The 24,030-nt window shown below is 40.5% G+C and overlaps 1 protein-coding gene across 1 annotated transcript; it reads left to right on the top strand.

Moving 5' to 3' along the window:
* The first annotated feature begins 20,010 nt into the window (after positions 1-20,010).
* LOC129033622 (non-histone chromosomal protein HMG-17-like) lies at positions 20,011-20,339 on the top strand. The gene has a single exon (XM_054482419.2). The coding sequence runs from the start codon at positions 20,011-20,013 to the stop codon at positions 20,281-20,283; it is 273 nt and encodes a 90-aa protein (XP_054338394.1). The 3' UTR covers positions 20,284-20,339.
* Positions 20,340-24,030: the final 3,691 nt, after the last annotated feature.

Consider the following 24,030-nt stretch of genomic DNA (forward strand, 5'->3'; position numbering starts at 1 on the left):
GCATTCTTATACATCAATAACAGACAAACAGAGAGCCAAATCATGAGTGAACTCCCATTCACAATTGCTTCAAAGAGAATAAAATACCTAGGAATCCAACTTACAAGGGACGTGAAGGACCTCTTCAAGGAGAACTACAAACCACTGCTCAATGAAATAAAAGAGGATACAAAGAAATGGAAGAAGATTCCCTGCTCATGGGTAGGAAGAATCAATATCATGAAAATGGCCATACTGCCCAAGGTAATTTATAGATTCAATGCCATCCCCATCAAGCTACCAATGACTTTCTTCACAGAATTGGAAAAAACTACTTTAAAGTTCATATGGAACCAAAAAAGAGCCCGCATCGCCCAGTCAATCCTAAGCCAAAAGAACAAAGCTGGAGGCATCACGCTACCTGACTTCAAACTGTACTACAAGGCTACAGTAATCAAAACAGCATGGTACTGGTACCAAAACAGAGATATAGATCAATGGAACAGAACAGAGCCCTCAGAAATAACGCCACATATCTACAACTATCTGATCTTTGACAAACCTGAGAAAAACAAGCAATGGGGAAAGGATTCCCTATTTAATAAATGGTGCTGGGAAAACTGGCTAGCCATATGTAGAAAGCTGAAACTGGATCCCTTCCTTACACCTTATACAAAAATTAATCCAAGATGGATTAAAGACTTACATGTTAGACCTAAAACCGTAAAAACCCTAGAAGAAAACCTAGGCGTTACCATTCAGAACATAGGCATGGGCAAGGACCTCATGTCTAAAACACCAAAAGCAATGGCAACAAAAGCCAAAATTGATAAATGGGATCTAATTAAACTAAAAAGCTTCTGCACAGCAAAAAAAACTATTATCAGAGTGAACAGGCAACCTACAAAATGGGAGAAAATTTTTGCAACCTACTCATCTGACAAAGGGCTAATATCCAGAATCAACAATGAACTCAAACAAATTTACAAGAAAAAAACAAACAACCCCATCAAAAAGTGGGTGAAGGACATGAACAGACACTTCTCAAAAGAAGACATTTATGCAGCCAAAAAACACATGAAAAAATGCTCACCATCACTGGCCATCAGAGAAATGCAAATCAAAACCACAATGAGATACCATCTCACACCAGGTGGAATGGCAATCATTAAAAAGTCAGGAAACAACAGGTGCTGGAGAGGATGTGGAGAAATAGGAACACTTTTACACTGTTGATGGGACTGTAAACTAGTTCAACCCTTGTGGAAGTCAGTGTGGCAATTCCTCAGGGATCTAGAACTAGAAATACCATTTGACCCAGCCATCCCATTACTGGGTATATACCCAAACGACTATAAATCATGCTGCTATAAAGACACATGCACACGTTTGTTTATTGAGGCACTATTCACAATAGCAAAGACTTGGAACCAACCCAAATGTCCAACAATGATAGACTGGATTAAGCAAATGTGGCACATATACACCATGGAATACTATGCAGCCATAAAAAATGATGAGTTCATGTCCTTTGTAGGGACATGGATGAAATTGGAAAGCATCATTCTCAGTAAACTATCACAAGGACAAAACACCAAACACCACATGTTCTCACTCATAGGTGGGAACTGAACAATGAGAACACATGGACACAGGAAGGGGAACATCACACTCTGGGGACTGTTGTGGGGTGGGGGGAGTGGGGAGGGATAGCTTTAGGAGATATACTTAATGCTAAATGACGAGTTGATGGGTGCAGCGCACCAGCATGGCACATGTATACATATGTAACAAACCTGCACATTGTGCACATGTACCCTAAAACTTAAAGTATAATAATAATAAAATAAAATAAAAAGATGTTTAGAGGCCTTAAACACTGAGACTGTTAAGATGTCACCCTAGTACATATCTCAAATAAAACTACTAAACAATAAAATATGTTAGAAAATTTAATGAAGTTGCCACTTTTTTGTAACTTCTTGTTTTTTTTAAAACAACCACAAAAAAGATGTTCTATTATTAAACCTTCATAAGTTGTTGTTATTAAATTGTTAGTATATTCTTGGACTAAACTCAACTAGGTTAAGATTTATTTTCTACTAATGTGCTCTTGAATTTGTTGTATTTAGGGTTTTTGTTTCAGTATAAGTGAGATTGAACCATGACTTTCTTTTTTGTGCAACTTTGTGGGGATTGATATCAATATTATGCTTGCTTCACGAAAAGAATTTGGAAGTTTTTCTCCCTTTTTTAATGCCTTGAAACAGTTTAAATAACACTGAAATAATTTCTTCTTAAAAGGTTTGGAATAATTTCTCTTGAAACCATGTGGGCCTGGTGCTTTTTGAAGGGCAGCTCTTTGACAACTTCTCCATTTCTTTGTAGTACTTGGCTTATTAAAATTCTCTAACTTTTCTTAAGTCGATTTTTGTAAAGTATGTTTTCCTAGAACATTATCCATTTCATCTAAGTGTTCAGATATATTTACATAGAGTCGAGCAAAGTAATCCCTTGTGATTCTTTTAATTTCCTCTATATCTGTTTTATTTTCACTTTAACATTTTTTAAAATTTTGTGCTTTTGTACTCTTCCATATTTTTCTGGATTAAGATAGTGAATGCTTTATCTCATTCATGGTTTTGCCAAAGAATTCAAACCTGGATATGTAATTTGTTTTGTTATTCTGTTTTGTAATTATTTCTCCTTTCATGGTATTCGTTCCTTCTAGTTTTCTTAGGTTTATTTTGTTACTATTTTTCTAACTTACTGAGTTAGATGCTTAATTCATTTATTTTAATGCTCTCCTTTTTTATTGAAACACATATTTAAGGGAAGAAGTTTCCTCTGTATACCACTTTAGTTATATTCCATATATGATATATATATTTTTCATTTCTGTTATTTAGATTTTCTAAAATGTGTTTGGAAAGAGGAAGAAATCTTGCTTTTATGATGCTATTTTCAAACTTTCTCTCTTTTTAAACTACATTATACATTTCCATTACATTATTTTTCCACTGGACCTGCTTTTCTGAAACAGGTCCTTGCTTGAAAGTATCTGGGGCAGATATCAAGAAAGAAGCGTTCTAAAGCCATCACACTATTTTCATCTCAGTCTTCCAATGATGGTAAATAGAATGGATAGGTAGACCCTGGAGGGGTCATGGTGTGAGAATCCCCCTCTGTCATTCTTCCCTTCTTTCTCTTTTCCCTCCCCTGCTCCCTACTTCCATCCCCAAATCCCTCCCTCCAGGATATCTCAGTGAGCAAGGAAATGTGGAGCAGACCATGGAGAGCCTGACCTTGGGAGTGAACTGGTTTTGTTAGAAGCTGCTCTGCTAAAAGCCATGTGGGGGCTTCTGGTACATTCATTCTTTCCCTTTTGTTGTCTCTCTGATATTCAGTAGATCCTCAAAATTCTAGCCAGCATCAGTTACTCTAAGGAAATTAATTCATCTAGTCACTGAGTCAATAAATATTTATTGAAGATTTACCACATTCTGGCCCTATGCTGAGCACTGGGGATTCAGGGATGAGCAAGACAGACACAGCCTCTCCTTGCAGGGCTGACAGCTACAGGGCTTACTGCAGCAGGAGCTGTGGGACTTCTCCAAAGTGGTGGTGATGTGTTGGGTAGCAAAAGCACTCTTCTTATTTGGACTCTGTAATTATCTAGTGCATAAGCTATGTGACTGTAAGGAGGATGAGGCTCCCTAGCACCACCAGAGAAGCCACCCTTGGCACAAACAGGGTGCCAAGACAGTGTTGTGATTTTGACAGAGAAAGTACAAGATGCAACGAAAGCAGACAGGAGATGCATTTAATCTGTGGTGGGCAGGGCCTCGGAAGGCTTCAGGAGGAAGTGTCATTTCAGAGGAGACTTGAAGGATGATTAAGAGAGTGAACAACCCAAAGTGATGGGAAAGGATGACCCAGGATCAGGGAATCCCACATGAGAAAGCCCAGAGTGAGGGGGACCATACGGTGAGTTTGAAGGAATAAAAGACTTTCAGATGATGTAACCATGAGAAACAAGGCAGGAGCTTCCTAAGTTCCCCTAACAAATTGTCTCTTAGGCGGAGAGAAAGGAGTGTGTGGGGAGGCTGGTCGTGAGTGGAAAGGGAAGAAAGGGAGGGAAGAATTCCCAAGAGGACATGGAAACTCAGGGAGTAAGAAGAAGAAGGGGCTTAGAGTGATGAATCATGCTTCATATCTAGAATGAGGAAGTAAAAACAAAAGAAGGAGATGCCGCTGAGAAAAAGCAAAATAAAACAAGCCAAATTGTGATGCTGCCTGTTTGTGGAGGCATCGAAGCTGCTGGTGATCCAGAACATATGACTTAAAACATGCTCAAACCGGTCTACCTGAGCCTGGGAAACACTGACGGATTCCCCAGGAGACCTGAAGGTGGAGGTAGGGCGCCTGAGGCTGGTAATTTTTTTTTTCACCTCCTCCTTTTTCCCTCATCTGACTCAGTTAAAGCTGGAAGTGCTGTCTGAGAAATCAGGTCGGCCAGAACTCGTGTTTCTGCCACAGCCTGTGGAGGAGGAGCATCTGAGGCTCGCTGCTCAATTTAGAAGAAAATGCCTGTGATCAATGATGTTCCTGGCCCACCTGGCAGGTGGCTGGCAAATAGGCAGTGGTTGTGAGTGAGTTGGTTTGGGCTGTGCCTGTTGGTTAGGCCCTTTCAAAGAGTTGTATAGCCACACAGAGGGCAAATTGCTAAAGAGTCATGTGTTCCACAGGGAAAGAGCCAAGCTACTCAGTCAGGTGCCCCAGTACCACTGTTCCCAATTATGTGTTTGAAATCTCAGAATCTTGGAACTCTAGCTCTGTAAACCCACAGTGTGAGATCGGGGAAGAGAGGCTGGGGAGCTGTGGTCATGCCGTGAGTTGGCAACATAGGTGGGCATGAGGAACAGCAGTAGAAGAGCCGGCTGGGGTATAGCAGTGTTTCCAAAAAAGTGTGTCCACTTGAGATGAGCATGATGATTTTTTTAGGTAGCACACTGAAAAAAAAGGAAAATAATTGTACATTTATTTTGATGCACGTTTGGAAATATTAGCACATAAATCACACAACTTCGCTTGTTAGGGTAACGCTAAAGTAAGTACTCAAGTTAGAGTGCAGGTCAATTTAGAGAAAAATGTTAAATACTAGCACACAGAGGCAAGCATCGTGAGCATGAAGCACAAATGTGGAAGTGTGGGAAATTGGAGACAGTCAACAGACATTTATAGAATGACAAGCCTGTCCCAGGTGCTGTCTCAGGAAATGGACCTTGGTGGTGAGAGGAAACCATGCCTCTGCCTGTAAGTGGTTTATGTTCTGGTGGGGAGCCACAGGCGTTAAATACCTAAGCAAATAAGTTGGTGCCAGGTCCTGGGGAGTGTACAGATGGAGGTGACAGGCTGGGCAGAAAGTGACTGGGAGAAGGGCATCAGCTCAGGGCATGGGGAGGCCTCGCTAACGAAGGGATGCTTCCCTGGGAACTTAAGTAATGAGGATGAAATGGCCAGGTGACAAACTGGAGCAAGAGCTTTCCAGGGGGATGAAGAGCAAGTACCAAGGCCCTGGAGGCGGAGGTGCTTGGTGTGATTATGCATAGAAAGGAACCCAGAGTGAGGGATGTGAGGAGGAAAAAGGCCCGCGGTGGAGAAGATGGTTAGAAGGATAGGAGACAAGGTCACACAGGTTAGTGACACTGAACTTTTTATTGTACTTGACTTCATTTGACTTAAGTTTAAATAGTGACATGTGGCTTCTGGCTGCCCTGTTGGACAGTGCAGAGCTAGAGGGTACACCGAGAGTGCCAAGAACTTCAGGAAGTGTTTCAGGTCTCGTGAACCGAGCTGTTTCAAGGTCTGAATTCTGTCTGCTAATGTGGTTACATAACATCCCACACTTGTCTGAGCGTGTGGACCAGCAGGCAGGGTGCTTACCTGTCACTCCCTCTCCTTAGCCCTCAGGGAAGAGAGTTCCAGAAAGGAATGGAAACCTCAGGTGGTATGAGGGAGGCTGCATAGAGAGACCATCTTAGTAAAAGACTGTGGGGACCCTGACCATGTAGAGAGGCTTTGGGGGAATGTTTTCTGCTGCTACCAAGAAATGCCAGAAAATCCCACCAAGGGCAGCTCTGCTTTGTGGACTCAAATTTGGCACTCCCTTGTTATAAGCCCACTCCCCCTGGGCAGGTTCACCAAGTGCTCCCTCCCCAGGCCTCTGGAGGTGACATGAGGAGCCCTCTGAGGGTCAGAGAGGAAATGCTGTGGCCAGGGTCCCACAGCACTAAGCAGTGAGCACTGAGACAGGACCCACGGCTGGGTGTGTGGGCACAGCCAGTGCCGCTCTCTCTCACCAAATCCATCTAGGTTCCTCCCACTGTCCACGTGCAAGATCATGGAAAACACTCAGCACTGAGAAGCATTCAAAAGCATTCCTTTTTACTTCATTTTATTTTGCAAAGGAGTAAGGTCCTATAGATGCAGCTTTTTACTGTCCTTTCTTCTTCCAGGATCCTGTCTGCCAGGCTCCCGGGCAAACCTCCTGTCTTCAGCACAAGTGCAGCCGAGGTCCCATGCTCCACCAAGGACTCTGAGGGGTCGGTGGCCTCTGAGCATTCAATCCAGACACAGGCATGATTGATGACTTATGACAAATTAGTCTCAGCTACAAGCAAAGCTGTCTGCTCCCCAGGCCCACTGAGAGAGGAGCAATGTAGCCCATTCAATCCCTCTTCGCCTCAGCTTCTCCATGTGAAATGAGAGGACTAAAATGTCCCTTGGTTGGGTTTGGGCTCAAACCTGATCCCATCCTTCCAGGTATAGTCCTCGGGCCAGTCACTGCCCCCACACCAACCCCCATCCCTAAGGCCCCTCAACAAGTCCTGAGCAGCAAGTGGGAAGATGAAAACAGCACAAGCACAAGCAAAGCCACCTGCAAAGAGCCATGTGGAAGTGAGTGGCCCTTCTCCCAGAATCTGGTTTTATTTATTTTTTGGTTTTTGTTTTGAGACAGGGTCTCACTGTTTCACCCAGGCTGGAGTGCAGTGGCACAATCATGGCCCACTGCAGCCTCTACCTCTCAGGCTCAAACGATCCTCCCAACTCAGCCTCCTGAGTAGCTGAAACTACAGGTGTGCACTACTACACCTGACTAATTTTTGTATTTTTTGTAGAAACGAGGTTTCACCATGTTGTCCAGGCTGATCTCAAACTCCTGGGCTCAGCCACCTGCCTCAGCCTCCCAACATGCTGGGATTACAGGCATGAGCCACCACATAATCTAGTTTTGTTTAACTCACACTGTTTCTCCAGCCGCCATGATATTTTTGCAGCACAGTTTAGTGATTCAAGACTGTGAACCACTGGGGCAGCCAGATGGCTGCGTTGAACCACAGCTTGCTAATTACTAGCAGTGGGGTCTTGGCAGCAGCACACCCCATGTGTTCCTCACTTTCCTTCCCTGTAAAATAGTAGTTATGGAACCATCTCTGGGTCATGGTGAGGATTCAGTGAGTTAATACACATGAAGGGCTGCAAACTTTACTTGGCAACAATAATCCCTGCCATTAGAGGATGGCCACATTGTGACCCTTGGAGTGGATGTGTGGAGATTGTGGGGGTAGTGACCAGGGAGGCATGCAAGGTGCTGGGAATACACTGTTTCCTGATCTGGGTGCTAGTCTCACAGGTGTATTCCACTGTGAAAATTCATCAAGTTGTATGCTGAATGTTCTCACTTATACGTGAGAGCTAAACATTTGGCCACATGCAGGTACAAAGTGGAAAGATAGATAACAGAGACTGGGAAGGGTGAGTAGGGGTAGAGGAAAGGGGGAGGATGAAGAGAAGTGGGCTAAACGGTACAAACATACAGTAAGATAGAAGGAATAAATTCAATGTTCAATAACACAACACAGTAGAGTGAATACACTTAACAAAAATGTGTAATACTCAGGTAATGGACACCCTAAATATCCTGACTTAATCACTACATAGTATATACAAGTAAAAAAAATTCTCATGTACCCTATAAATTTGTAAAAATAAAAACAACAAAAGAGATCGAGACTATCCTGGCTAACACGGTGAAACCCTGTCTCCACTAAAAATACAAAAAAATTAGCCAGGTGTGGTGGCGGGCACCTGTAGTCCTAGCTACTTGGGAGACTGAGGCAGGAGAATGGTGTGAACCTGGGAGGCAGAGCTTGCAGTGAGCTGAGATTGTGCCACTGCACTCCAGCCTGGGTGACAGAGTGAGACTCTGTCTCAAAAAAAAAAAAAATTAAAACTGAAAAATCAAAATCTATGAGAGGCAAAAAAAAAAAAAAGTTGTGTGTTAAAGATATGTGCACTTTATCATCTGTACCACACCTCTTCATTTTTAAAACTGCCTAGGAATTAGTAAAATTCCTGGGAAAACTCCAGACTGTCAAAGACTGTGGAAATGGTGGGGTCCAAGCCAGATCTCCAAGGGTAAAGGGCTTTCTAGGTTGTCTGGATTGTAGAGAAAATACATAGAATTACATTAAGGTATAGATATGATGTGAGAATAGGACAGGGCTGGCAAATAGGAAGGCCCAGAGAAGGGGAGAGGAATCAAGAGTCTTAGGAGGGTGGATGGTAGGGGTAGGGCTGTGGATTCCACTGCCCTGCCTTTGGGAACCCTTTGTGACTACTCCATTGCTCTCTGATGTGACCTTGAAACCCTCTAGAACACAGCAGACATCTCGGTGTCCATTGCCTAAGGCAGCAGTTAGCTTCAGCCTTCAGATGAGGGACAATCATCTCCTTGACAGAGCCATGAGGCATCAATTCCATCATGAAACCTCTTCATGGGTTTGGACTCCTCCCTTTATCTTTCTTTCTATGGAAGAGCCAGTTGCTACCAGTATTCAGATTAAAGGACCCATCAACCAGGTAAGGAAGCCAAGCCCCAGCCCCAGCTGAGGTCACTCTTGTTTTCCTGTTCCTCTTCCCACTTTTCTAAATTACTTATTTTAGCTCAAAGAGACATAATTAAGACAGGCAATAGGAAAAAAAAAAAAAATATCATCCCAAACACAGGGATTCAGTGGCCAAGGACTGAATTGTTATGGCAGGTCAGAATCCCTGCAAGAGAGCAACATTCACGCTGTCTTCCTGTCACAGGCATCTGAGTCAAGCCTTTCCTCTGGGTTAGGGGCTTTGTGGAAAGTGGTTCTAAGCCTCTGATTTATGATAGAACCTCATCCTTCCTCAGGGAACAGAATCTTCACCCACAGAACATCAAGCAAGTGGAGGTCTAAGATTCCATTGTGTCTTCATCTGAGGATTACAAACCGAAATACCAATTGAGGATACAGTACAAAAAAACCTTTCTTTCCGTTTTTCAGTGAAGAAAACATACAAAATATTTTTATCACTTTAAAAGTGAGTAACATGAAAAAATCCACAACTCTCTATTAATTGAATGTAGAACGTCATGTTATCCATGCATTATAAATATTTGCAGCTTGTCTAATAAAAGGAGTGAGACGGATGCTAGCCTTTCACTCTAGCCTTTCAGCATCAATGCATAGAAGCAAATGGGAACATTCAAAGGTCAGCTTGGAGAACTTGGCCATGAAGAGCTGACGGGGCACGTAATCTAATTTCTTTTCATAAAAAGATTGATTCATTTTTTTCAGTTACCTCCTATATTTCATGATCTTATCCATCTCAGATTAGGGCTGTGGATTATCTTTCCCTGGAAATCCAGAGGGAGGTATAGTCTCTGACACCGACTGAAATTCGACACCTAAAACGACAGTGGTTGAAGAAGCAGCTGGGAATTTGGTGGGTTCAGTCTCAGTTGTCCAAAGATCTCAGAAGAACTTTGGTCCTCCAGCTCACAACCACCCCATCTAGCCTGGACTCCCAGGCCTTTGTGTCAGTCCCTACGCTGTCTCAAAGATTTTCTGTCGGCAATAAGATTCAAAAGTAACTAGATCACTGCTGTTCAAAAGGGCTCTTCCACCCATCAGATACATCTGATGTATCTTCACCCATCAGATACAGAGTTTCTGGCATGAATGCAGTCTCAGAGAAAATAATCAAGGAAACATCAGACAAAGGTCAAACAAAACTTCTCACCACTCTGAGTTTAAAGGCCAAACAACGAAGAGCTAGGGAGGAATGGACTGCACCCAGGAAGCTTCCCTGTGAAGGGCCTGGAGGAGGGTTTCAGACATAGCTTGGAGATAATCTATCAAGGAGCTCAAAAAGCTACTCAGGGAGACTTCTGGTTTCCAGTCCAGCACGTAAGGTGCTTAAAAGTTGCCACTCCTTTCTAACATGTAAAAAGCTGAACAAACTGAAAAATCAACAACTCTTATATCTGTCAGAGAAATGAGGTTACAGAGCAAATTGCTGGCCCCAAAACTGGAGAAACAGGCAGATAGAGAGAATCACAACTTCCTGGAGCAGAAATGCATGAGTAGAAACATTTGCAGAAACCGGTACCGGGGTACAAAAACCTAAGCTGTAATTGACAAATTTCTGGAGGCTGAGTGTGGACAGTTCTGAGAAGACCCATTCATATGGGTGACTCTCACACTTCTGTGAGTTTTGCCTCCAGATACTCCATCAGATCCTCACGGAGAATGTTGAAGAAAAATCCCCTTTTGCGTCTAACATGAGGAGGGGGGAAGAAATCATTTAAAAATACACCACAGCATTCTGTTCTTCTTAACAAAGCGTTCTCTCTGGAGGAAATTGAGTCTAATAGATTAGACTCTCTTCTGCCAGAGCCAAATCTGTTTGGGATTTATCAGAGCCTAGCACATCAGGGGGAAGGGAAACACCCTACCCTAGCCTTCTTTAGCCATCCTGTCCCTCCTAAGGGGAGAAAAAATCAAAGAAGCATAATGAAGCTCACAGTCCAGGGGCACAAGCCCACAAAGGACTGAGACCTAATCACAGGACTATAGAAGACACCCCCACCCCAACTCCATACCTCACCACTGGGTTACTAAGGGGTCTGTTTACCAAAGTGCCTCTTACACAGTACATTGTGCCCACCTTTCAACAAAAAATTACAAGATACACTAACAGGTAAAAAACATAGTTTGCAGAGACTGAACAAGCATCAGAGTCAGATATAGCAGGAATATTGGAATGATCAGATCAAGGATTTATTTTCAACTTTTATTTTAGAATTGGGTGTACTATGCCGGTTTTCGTTACCTGGGTATATTGTATGATGCCAAGGTTTGGGGTATGAATAATATCAAAGCATAGCACCCAATAGTTAGTCTTTCAACCTTTACCCCCTTGCCTCCGTCCGTTTCCCCTCTAGTAGTACCCAGTGTCAATTGTTGCTATCTTTATCAGACCAGAAATTTTTTAAAACTATGATTAATATGCTAAGGGCTATAATACAAATGTAGACAACATGCCATAACAGATTGGTAATATAGGCAAAGAGATGGAAATTCTAAGAATCAAAAGACATTCTAGAGATAAAAAACACTAATAAATATGAAAAATGCATTTGATGGGCTCATTAGTGGACTGGACATGGCTGAGGAAAACAATCTTTCAGTTTGAGGATATGACAATAGAAACTTCCAAAACTGAAGAGCAAAGAGAAAAAAAAAAGTAGAGGAAAAAACCAGCACAGAATATTCAGGAACTGTGGGACAACTACAAAAGACGTAACATACATGTAATGAAAAATAACAGAAGAAAGGAACAGAAGCAATATTTTAGGAAATAATGACTGTGAATTTCCCCCACATTAATGTCAGACACCAAACTGCAGATCCGGGAAGCTCAAAGAACACCTCCTAGCAGAATAAATGCCAAAAAAAACTACACCTAGGTACATCATATTTAAACTTCAGAAAATCAAAGATAAAGAAAAAAATCTTGAATAAACCATAAAGGAAAAAAAACTGACCTATAAAAGAGCAAATAAAAGAATTACATCTGATTTCTTTTTAGTAAACATGCAGGCTAGAAGACAGTTGAGTGAAATACTTAAAATGTTGAGAGAGGGGGACAAAAGAAAAAAAAACTAAAATTCTATACCCTGTGAAATTATTCTTCAAAAGTGTCAGAGAAATAAATATTTTCTTAGGCAAACAAAAGTTGAATGTGTTGCCAATAAACCTCTTAAGAAATGTTAAACGAAGTCCTTCAGAAAGATGGAAAATGATATAGGTCAGAAACTCAGATCTACATAAATAAATAAATAACATCAGAGAATAAATAATTAAAATAAAAATTTTTATTTTTTGTATTCACAATTTATCTAACAGATGTTTGTTCAAAATAATAGCAACAATGTATTAATTATTCTTACAGATTTATGCATATGTATAAGTAAAAATAATAATAATAGCAATATACAAGGGGTAGGAGAGAGGAAGTAGAGGTATTTTGTTATTATAAGTTACTTGCACCATCTGTGACGTGGTATAGTGTTATTTGAGAATGGATTTGTGTTTCTTGTGAATGTATATTGCAAACTCTAAGGCAGTAACTAAAAAAAAAATAAAAGAAATAATTGATATGCTAGGAAAGTGAGGGAAATGAAATAATACAAAATGCTCAATTAAAACCACAAAAGGCAGAAAAAAATATGGTGGATAAAAATAGAAATAAAACAAAGATAACAAATAGAAAACAGTAACAAATATTGTAGGTATTAACCCAACTATATCAATAATCACTGTAAATGTCTAAAATGGTCTAAAAATACCAATTTAAAGAGAGAAATTCCCAGAGTGGATCAAAAACAAGCCCCAACTCTGTGTTGTCTACAAGAAACCCACTTTAACTATGAAGTCACATACAAAAGATGGGGAAAGATATACCATGCTAAAACTAGTCAAAAGAAAGCAGGAGTGGCTATATTAATTTCAGACAGAGTAGACTTTTAGAGCAAGAAAACTTACAAGGAATAAAGAGGAACATAATAATAAATGGAGTCAATATGCCAAGAAGGCATAATTTTTAATGTATATGGGCCTAACAACATAGTGTTAAAATACATAAGGCAAGAACTGATAGAACTGCAAGGAGAAGTAGATGAATCCACTATTAAAGTTGGAGACTTTAGCACTCCTTTATTAGAAATGAACAGATCTGGCCGGGGGCGGTGGCTCACTCCTCTAATCCCAGCACTTTGGGAGGCTGAGGCAGGTTGATCACAAGGTCAGGAAATCAAGACCATCCTGGCCAACATGGTGAAATCACGTCTCTACTAAAAATACAAAAATTAGCTTGGCATGGTGGTGCATGCCTGTAATCCTAGCTACTTGGGAGTCTGAGGCAGGAGAATTGCTCGAAGCAGGGAGTCAGAGGTTGCAGTGAGCCGAGATTGTGCCGCTGCACTCCAGTCTGGTGACAGAGTGAAACTCCATCTCAAAAAAAAAAAAAAAAACAGATTCAGCAGGTAGAAAATTAGTGAAAATCAGTAAAGACATAGTTATACTCAACAGCACTATCAATCAACTGGATATAATTGATATTTATAGACTACTTCCTCCAACAACAGCATTCTTCTCAAGTTTACATGGAAAGTTCACCAAGATAGACCACATTCTGGGCCATAAAACACATCTTAACACGGTTAAAAGAACAGCATTTATACAATGTCTGTTCTCAGACCACAATGGAATTAAACTAGAAATCAATAATAGAAAGATAGCTAGAAAATCCCAAAATACTTGGAGATTAAACAACATACTTTTAAATAATATGCAGGCCAAAAAAGAGATATCAAAAATGTTTAAATATTTTAAACTAAATGAAAATATAAACATCAAAATTTTTGGATTGCAGCAGAAGCCATGCTCAAAGGACTTTTTTTAATGTTTTACAATAGTTTTTAAAGTCAGTGTTCATTTAGACTTATAAATATGTTTACCATTTTTTCCAGTTTGCTGTTTATCTTTTAACATGTTTTTATTATGTATTTTTTCCATAGGTTTTTGAGAAACAGGTGGTGTTTTGTTACATTAATAAGTTCTTCGGTGATGATTTCTGAGATTTTGGTGCACCCATCACCCAAGCTGTGTACACTGTACCCAATGTGTAGTCTTTTCTCCCTCACCCCCCTCACCCTTTCCCCCAAGTCCCCAAAGTCCATTGTATTATTCTTATGCCTTTGCATCCTTGTAGATTAGCTCACACCTGTGAGGGAGAACATACGATGTCTGGTTTTCTATTCCTGAGCTACTTCACTTAGAATAATGGTATCTAATTCCATTATTCCAAGTTGCTGAGAATGCCATTATTTCATTCCTTTTTATGGCTGAGTAGTATTCCAAAAGGGGGTTTATTAACTGATAACTTACATGATCACAAGGTCCCACAATAGGCTGCAAGCTTGAGGAGTAAGGAGAGCCAGTCTGAGTCTCAAAACTGAATAACTTGGGGTCTGATGTTTGAGGACAGGAATCATCCAGCAAGGGAGAAAGATGTAGGCTGGGAGGCTAGACCAATCTTGCCTTTTCATGTTTTTCTGCCTGCTTTATATTCGCTGGCAGCTGATTAGATTGTGCCCACCAGATTAAGGGTGGGTCTGCCTGTCCCACCCACTGACTCAAATGTTAATCTCATTTGGCAACACCCTCACAGACACACCCAGGATCAATACTTTCACCCTTCAATCCAATCAAGTTGACACTCAGTATTAACTGTCACAACAATCTCTTCCAAAAGATAGAAGCAGAGGGAATACTTCCTAACTCATTTTGTGAGGGCAGCATTACCCTAATACCAAAATCAGACAAAGCTATTACAAGAAAAGTATAGACCAATATCTCTCTGAAACATAGATGCAAACATTCTCAAAAAAATTAGCAAACCAAACAGTGTATAAAAAGAAGAATAAGACAACACAACCAAGTGGGATTTATTCCAGGTATGTAAAGCTGATTCAACATTTGAAAATCAATTAATGTAATCCATTACATCAACAGGCTAAAAGAAAAAAATCACGTGATTATATTGATAGATGCAGAAAAAAATTTGACAAAATAAAATACGCTTTTATTATAAAAACTCTCAGGAAACTAAGAATAAAAGAAGAACTTCGTCAACTTAATAGGGAATATCTGTTTAAAAAACTTACAGCTAGATAGCATGCTTAATGGTGACCAACTCAAAGCTTTTCTGCTAAGATGAGAAGCAAGGCAAGGATATCCCCTCTCTCCACTGCTTTCCAACATTGTACTGGAAGCCCCAACTAAGAAAAGGAAATAAAAGGTATACAGATTGGGAGAAAAAAAATAAAACTGTGTTTGTTCACAGATGACATAATCATCTATGTAGAAAATCCAAAAGAATCAACAAGGAAACTCCTGGACCTAATAAGCCACTATAACAAGGTTGCAGGATACATGATTAATAAACAAAAGTCAATTACTTTTCTATATACTGTCAATGAACAAATGGAATTTCAAATAAAAACATATTTCCATTTATATTAACACTCCCCAAAATGAAATTCTTAGGTATAAATCTAACAAAACATGTACAAAATCTATATAAGAAAAACTTTAAAATTCTGTCAAAATAAATCAAAGAACAAATTAAGTAGAGAGATAGTCTATGTTCATGAATAGGAGGACTCTTTATTGTTATTGTCAGTCCTTCCCAACTTGATCTATAGATTCAATGCCATTCCAATTAAAATCCAAGCAAGTTATTATGTGAATATTGACAATGTAATTCTAAGTTTATGTGGAAAAGCAATAGACCCAGAATATCTAATGTAATCCTGAAGAACAACAAACTTGGAGTACTGACACTACTCTAAGACTTACTATAAAGGTACAGTAATAAAGACAATGTGGTACTTCAATAATAGATCAATTGAACAAAATAGATAGCCCATAAATATACCTAGATAAATACAGTCAACTAATGTTTAACAAAAGGGCAAAGGCAATACAATGAAGAAAAGATAGTTTTTTCAACAAATGGTGTTGGAATAACTGGACATTTACATGCAAAAAAAAATAAGAAAAGAAAAGAATCTAAAAACGGACCTTACACTATTCGCAGGTATTAACTCAAAATGGATCATAGACCTAAATGTAAAAATAAAAACTACAAAACCCCTAGAAGACAACATAGGAGAAAATTTAGGTGATCATTGGTTTGGTAATGACTTTTTAGATACAGCAACAAAGGAATGATGTGTGAAAGAAAGAATTAAAAACCTGAACTTCATTAAAATTAAAAACTTCTGCTTTGTATAATACAATATCAGGAGGATCAAAAGATGAGTCATAGACTGGGAGAAAACATTTGCAAAAGGCACATCTGATAAAGGACTGTTCTATAAAACAAAGAACTCTTAAAACATAAATAAAGAAAGTGAACAACCCAATTAAAATATGGGCCAAAGACCTGAACAGACATCTAACCAAAGAAGATATATAGATGGCAAGTAAGCATATGAAAATATGTTCAATATCATGTCACTAGGGAATTGCAAATTAAAACAGAAGCAAAATGTCACTATGCACCTATTAGAATGGCCAAAATCCAAAACAAAATCCAGAACCGGATGCTGGTGAAGATGTGGAGCAACAGGAACTCTCATTCACTGCTGGTGGGAATGCAAAATGGGACAGCCACTTTGGAAGACAGTTTGACAGATTCTTACAAAACTAAACATGCTCTTATCATAGAATCCGTTAATCATGGTCCTTGGTATATACCCAAAAGAGTTGAAAACTTACGTCCACAAAAAAACTTACAAATAGATGTTTACAGTAGCTTTATTAATAATTACCAAAACTTAGACGCAACCAAGATGTCCTTCAGTAGGTGACTGGATTGATAAACTGTGGTACATCTGAACAATGGAATATTATTAAGTGTTAAAAAGCAATGAGCTATCAAGCCATGAAAAGACACGGAGGAAACTTAAATGGATTATTGCTAAGCGAAAGAAGCCAACCTGAAAAGTCTACAAACTGTATGACTCCAACTATATGACATTCTGGAAAAGGCAACTATGGAGACAGCAAAGAGATTAGTGGTTGCCAGGTGTCAGAGGTGAGGAAGGGATGAACAGGCAGAATGTAGAGGATTTTTAGGGCAGTGAAACTATTCTGTATGATACTAGAATGGTGGACTCATGTCATTGTACATTTGTCCAAATCTATAGAATGTACAACACCAACAGTGAATCCTAATGAAAACTATGGACTTTGGGAGATAATGAGGTGTAAAGGTAGACTCATCAATTGTAACAAATGTACCACTGTGGTGCAGGATGTTGATAGTGCGGGAGGCTGTGCATGTGTGGGGATGGAAGTATATGAGAACACTCTGTATGCCTTGTTCAATTTTGCTGTGAACTTAAAACTGCTCTTCAAAAGTTTATTATTATTTTTAAAATCTACCCAGTGAAGAGTCTTGGCACTGACTGAGAAGGAGACTGAGAGTGGCGTATGAATCACTCAGGAAATGGCTTATAATAAACCCAAGGAAGATCAGAGGCAACTGGAAAATGTCCTAGGAAGGTTTTGGACAAGAAATCGGGGCAGACCAATCAGGATTGTTTCCAAGTCAGTTGTGACTTGTTCAGGGCTTGCTGACTACTTTATGCTGGCCCCTCCTGGGAAGTTCCATATGGCTTAGAAACCAGAAATTGGACACTCTCTGTGGGTTGTAAACATTACCTGAATATCTCTTGGATTTCCTTCCTTGTTCAGGAGCTCATTGGGTCCTAGATGCCCATTTTCTATGGTTACATATGCAGCAGAGGCCTGGTCTGCCTCTAAAGGTCCTTGAATCCATAAGCATTTAGGTGGAGAAATGCCCAGTTTTGGCCTCTCCCCCTACCCATCTTTCCCTCCTCAGGCATACATGTATAAAGAGAGAACTCCAAAGCCAAGCTCATCAAGCAGTCCAGTTAAATGAGGTCATCACCCTGAATGTCTCCCTGTTCTAGTCTCTTATCTATGAGTGTGGAAGTCCAGAGGGCCCTGATATGGTCTCCCATAGGCCTTGGCAGCCACATCCCCATGGCTTTGCTGGGTGTAGCCCATGTGGCTGCTCATATGGGTTGGAGTTTTGTGCCTGAAGTTTTCCCAGGCAGGTGTTATATGCTACTGATGACTCCACAGTTCTGAGGTATCAGTGATGGCCCAGCCCCCACAGCTCCACTAAGCAGTGCCCTAGTGGTGACTCTCTGTGACAGCTCCCACCCCACATCTCCACTAGGCAGTGCTCTAATGGGGGATCTCTGCAGTAGCTATGTCCCTATGACAAGTCTCTCCCTGGCCCCCCAGGTTTTCAGCAACATTCTTTGAAATCTAGGTGAAAGCTGCCATATCTCTATAGTTTTTGCATTCTACGGCCCTGCAGAATCAACACCATGTGGATGCTGCCAAGGTTTATAACTTGTACCTTCCAGAATAGTGGGGCCACTTAAGCCACCACTGGGGTAGCTGAGGAGCACTGTGCTGGAGTGTAGGGAACAGAGACCCAAGGGGATCCTGGGAGGCAAGTCCGTGGAGAGCACCCTTGGATCTGACCCCCCAGACCATTCTGTCTTCCTAGGCTGCTGGGCCTGTGATGATGGGGGCAGCCTTGAAAATCTCTGAAATGCCTTTGAAGTCCTTCTTCCATTCTTTTGATTATCTCTTCTCTCTGTACTAATCTCCTTAGCAAAAAGTTGCTGGGCCATACCCTTGGTTTTCTCTCCCAAACACTTTTTTACTCTTCACATGGCCAGACTGAGAGTTTTCCACATCTTTCCATTTTGCTTCCTTTTTGATTATAAATTCTATCTTTAAGTCATTTTTTTCCTTCTCACAGTTTAATTTGAGGGGCTAAAAGCAGCCATGCAGCAGCCTGAATGCTTTGCTGCTTAGATATTTCTTCCACCAGATATTCTAATGAATTGCTCTTAATTTCTGCATTCCATAAAGTCCTAGGGCATGAACATAATTCACACAAGTTCTTTGCCAGTTTATAATAAAGATGGCCTTTACGCCAGTTTCTAATACCTTGTTTCTCAGTTCTTCTGAAACCTCATAAGAATGACCTTTACTGTCAATATTTCTATCAGCATTCTGGTCAGGACCACTTAACCAATCCCTGACGAGGTCCAAACTTTCCCTAGTCTTCTTGTCTTCTAAGCTCTCACAAGAATCTATGATTTTTCTAGCCTGCTCCTGCAAATTCTTCCAGCCTCCACCCATTATTCAGTTCCAAAGTCACTTCCACATTTTCAGATATTTGTTATCAGCAACAACCCCACTTCTTGGTATCAATTTTCTGTCTTAGTACATTGCCTGTTGCTTATAGCATAATACCAGAAACTAGGTAATTTATAAAAAAAAATTTCTTCCAGCCCTGGAGCCTGGACAGTTCAAGGTCAAGGGACAACAAGTGGTGAAAACCTTCTGGTGGGGACTCTCTGAAGAGTCCTGGGGCTGTGCAGGGCATCTCATGGTGAGGGGGATGAATGTGCTAGATTAGTTCTTTCTTCCTCATCTTATAGAGCCACCAGCCCCACTCCAGTGATAACTTATTAATTCAGTAATCCGTGAATGGGTAAATCCATTCATGAGGGAAGAGACCTTTAGGTCCAATCACCTCTTAAAGGCCTTACCTGTCAAGTACTGCCACATTAAATTTCATGTAAACTTTGGAGAAGATAAATATCCAGATCATAGTACCATCTTGGCTTGTCTGGGACTGAGGGGTTCCCTGGGAGACAAGCTTTCTTATTGTTAAAACCAGGAAAGTCCTGGATAAACTGGGATGAGTTGGTCATCCTACCAAGTGATGAGGGTGGATGTTATACCCTATGAGACTTTAGCCATGGAATAGCAATGCCATCTGAGGCAGAGAACAGAAGAGAGAAGGTCTTGAGAGAAGAAAAGGGCTGAAGGGAAGAATCTCACCAAAGAAAGAGAGCATCTTCGGAAGAACAAGAGGTGAGAATGATCCCCGGACAACGAAAGTAATTGTGCTGCTGCATCCCGCGCCCAGCACCTATGTCCCACCACCGTCGCCACCACCACCATGCCCAAGAGAAAGGCTGAAGGGGATGCTAAAGGAGATAAAGCCAAGGTGAAGGATGAACCAAAGAGAAGATCCGTGAGGTTGTCCGCTAAACCTGCTCCTCCAAAGCCAAAGCCCAAGCCTAAAAAGGCCCCTGCAAAGAAGGGAGAGAAGGTGCCCAAAGAGAAAAAGGGAAAAGCTGATGCTGGCAAAGAGGGGAATAACCCTGCTGAAAATGGAGATGTCAAAACAGACCAGGCACAGAAAGCTGAAGGTGCTGGAGATGCCAAGTGAAGTGTGTGCATTTTTGATAACTGTGTACTTCTGGTGACTGTACAGCTTGAAATACTATTTTTCTGAAGTTTTATAAAAATGCAGAATTTTGTTTTACTTTTTTTTAAAGCTATGCTATTAGCACACAGAACACTTTATTGTTGTTTTAGGGAGAAGGGGCATATGTCACTAATAGAATGTCCCTGAAGCTGGATTGATGTGGGGAAAACATCTTTCCCTTCTAGTTTTGAGAGACTTCCTCTTGGCTCCCAGGAGGAGGGATTCCCTGACTTTGACACAGATGGTCACCTTGGCACAAATCCTTGTGGTATGGAAAACCAAATTTGGTTTTATGTCCTCTTCTCCCTTTCCATCCTTCAGCATAGACTTAACTCCCTTAAGCCCAGACGTATTTTGGGACCTGACCCCCAGTCATTGGTTAGCAGTGTATCGGGCAATCTGGACTTTCCAGTGATGCCACTGAGATGGCACCTGTCAAAAGAGCAGTGGTTCCATTTCTAGATTGTGGATCTTTAGATAAATTCTGCCATTTTCATTTCACTTCCTGAAACTCAGGGTTGGCTTGCAAAAAGTTGTTAAACAACATGCTAAATGTTAAATGTCAACCCTCACTCTAAACTTTCCCTGTTCAGAGCATCAGATGAAGACTTCATTGGGTTTTGTAGTGGTTTTTGGATTTTTGGTAGTCAGTTGAAGAAGGGGGTTTAAAATTTGTCATATACTGTTAATGATTGTCTGCCCATGTCCTACCTGAAATACCATGATTGTTTATGGAAAGTATCTTTAATAAAGCTGGATACAGTTTGGCTTGGAAAGAAAAAAGAAATAGAGCATCTTCTTTAAGGTGAATTTCTATGTTAAGAAAAAGACGTTGGAAATTAATTTAGGAATTCCTTGAATGGTTGAAGATTGTAGGGAGATAGTCAAGGTTGACGATTTTCAGTTTCTAAGCCAAAATCGGGAGATGATCTCAGAGGCAGTAAACTAGGAAACTCTCAAAAGTTAAATGGGATCAGGATAATCAAAGGTCCCAGTGACTGAGAGATGTCCCTAAAGAGAATATTTCAAGTTGGTTAAAGCTCAGCTTGTCAGGAGAGCCACAAAACCAGCCTCAGAGCCATCCCATTAAAGGATGCCTTGCCTCGGATAACTTGGCTTCTAAGGACTCAGAGTTCCATGTCCAAAGCATTACATATTCCATCTCATCCCAGTTTTCTTCATTTTTACCTGAAAAAAGGACCTATTTTAAAATATATTATTTTTTTCATTAAACTCCCTTGAAAATAAAACACAATATAAAATGCACTGTATTATAGTTGTCAAGGTTAGAAAATCTAGTAACAGCCTGGCCCCAGGACCTGGCTCAAGCTCTCATTCCCCTGATCCTTCACTATTTTTACCTTTATACAGTTGTAGTAGGAAGGTGGTAGTCTACCAGCCTACTAGACTGGATCAGGGCTTCCCATTTCACAGAAGTAGGATGGGACCTGCCTTCTCTGATGAAATTCTATAGAAATAATAGTAATGTTGATTATTATTTATTGAAAATACACACCATCTAGCCTGGCTTCAGACAAGCAACTCAACCCATGTCCCAGACCTCACATATTTCATAGAGATAATACAGTCATGTACTGCATAACTATGTTTCAATCAATGATAGATTGCATATAAAAGGTGTTTCCATAAATTATAATACCATATTTTTACTGTACATTTCTATGTTTAGATATGTTTTAATATACAAATACTTCCTATTGTGTTATAATTGTCTAGAGTATTGGGTACAGTACCATGCTGTAAAGATTTGTAGCCTAGGAACAAGAGGCTATACCATATAGCCTAAGTGTATAGTAGGCTGTACTATTTAGGTCTGTGTAAGTAAACCCTTATGATGTTCACACAACAATGAAAAACTGCTTAAAAATGCATTTCTCAGAAAATATTCTTCTTATTACATGATGCATGACTGTACCTACCTAATAGGACTGTCCCAAAGAATAAAATGAACTAGTGCTTCATACCTTGCCAAAGTTCTATACCATATTAGGGGACCTGCGACAATTGCCATATGGCTGTGATGTTCCCTGAGAACCCTAAGTCCTGGAAATGTCGGTATTAGTCAGGACAGTGAGACTTTAAGTCACCACCTGAACACTAAATGACAGGGTCAACAGCTCCAACTGTAGGACCACCTATCTAGGAGATAGACAATCCCCATAGTCCCACTGAAAATTGCTTTCATAGGAGCTGACAAGGTTTGTGAAATCTCTGTTGCTTTCCAGTGAGGGGAGTGAAAATAGTTTGGCAGAACTGCAGGGAAAGGCCCATCTAGGCATAGGGTCAGTGACCAGTGATGAGGACTCTCGGGGCAGAGGTGCACAAGTTCTGCACCTGCAGAACCCTGCAGACTCCAAGACTGCATCTCTGAAATAAAGAGAGATCCCCAGCCTACAGGACGGGGCCATAAGCCTTCCAAAACTCAGGTATTGACAACCATGCATGTGTTGAGAGTATGGATATATAGATATCAATGTTGTTTTAGGGTTTGGGGTTTTTTTGTTTTTTGGGTTTGTTTGTTTGTTTGTTGCCTTTTCTTACAGTAGTTGTTGTATTAACCATTGTTTAGTTGGGGAAACAGAAGCAACACTAGTTATCTTATCAGAAAGGATTTGATGTAGGTAATTGGGTCGGTAGATGCTGGAAGCCTAGGAAAGTCAGAGATAAGGTAAAGGTAGCAATTGCAGGAAGCATGTTCACCCTCAAGGCTGGGGAAACAAAAGGGAAAGTTTGTGGTTCTGGGAAGCTAGAAGCTTTAAGAGTCAGAGTTTAGACTACAGAACAGGGTTCATTGACTAGATGGTTGAACAGCTCAGGAGCTTGGAGAAGAGGCCTTTAATACTAGGACTTCCAGTGCAGAAAAGGAGTCCTTGCCTAACATGGCAGACACTGCTAAGGGATGCAACAAGGTTAGCTGACGGAATGTGGAAAGTATCTGGGGAAAGGAGCCAATGTTGTTGTTTCTTGGTGACATAGGAGAAATAGGAAGTGCAGAAGAAAGGGCAGATCCCTTCTCCCTTCCTCTACCTTCCAGTCCTTCCGGCCGAACCTAATTAAGAGCCAGCTAGCACAGAAGAAATGCAGTTTGCAGAATCACAGCCCCAGCAACACAACAGAGAAGAACAGAGCAGATTTGGAGCTGAGGCAGCACCTTAATCCACAGTGCATTCGTGGAGCTGAATCTTTTTACACTTTTATTAGCTGTTCATGTTTCTTCTGTGATTTTCCTGTTCCTATCCAAATGCTCTTTTTCTTAAATATAACACCACACTGACTTGTATGAATACATTGTGATAATCCTTTTTTATATATATACACACAGTATATACATACACACTATATATATACACACTGTATATATACACATATATACATACAGATTAGTGAGATATACTGTGCACACTCACCATATATAATATATGCAATTATATATATGTAATTATATATGGGGTGTGCACAGTATATGTATTGTGTGCACAGTATATATATTACATATGGCGAGTATGCACAGTATATCTTGCTATATATATGTATTATAGATCATGCATGTCCTCTAGATCAACATTTGCTAAATGAATAATTAAATGTTCACTTATTCTTTTGCTTGATCCACCTCCAGTTTCTGTTGTGGGTAGGCTACAAGCTGCTATGGAAATCACAAAAAGCAGCAATAGCCTTTATTTATAA

The sequence above is a fragment of the Pongo pygmaeus genome, chromosome 2 (genome assembly GCF_028885625.2).
Source record: "Pongo pygmaeus isolate AG05252 chromosome 2, NHGRI_mPonPyg2-v2.0_pri, whole genome shotgun sequence".
NCBI classification, from domain to species: domain Eukaryota; kingdom Metazoa; phylum Chordata; class Mammalia; order Primates; family Hominidae; genus Pongo; species Pongo pygmaeus.

What these genes read in the sequence shown, in the direction of transcription:
- LOC129033622 (XM_054482419.2), top strand. Translation starts at nt 20,011, where the DNA reads ATGCCCAAGAGAAAGGCTGAAGGGGATGCTAAAGGAGATAAAGCCAAG.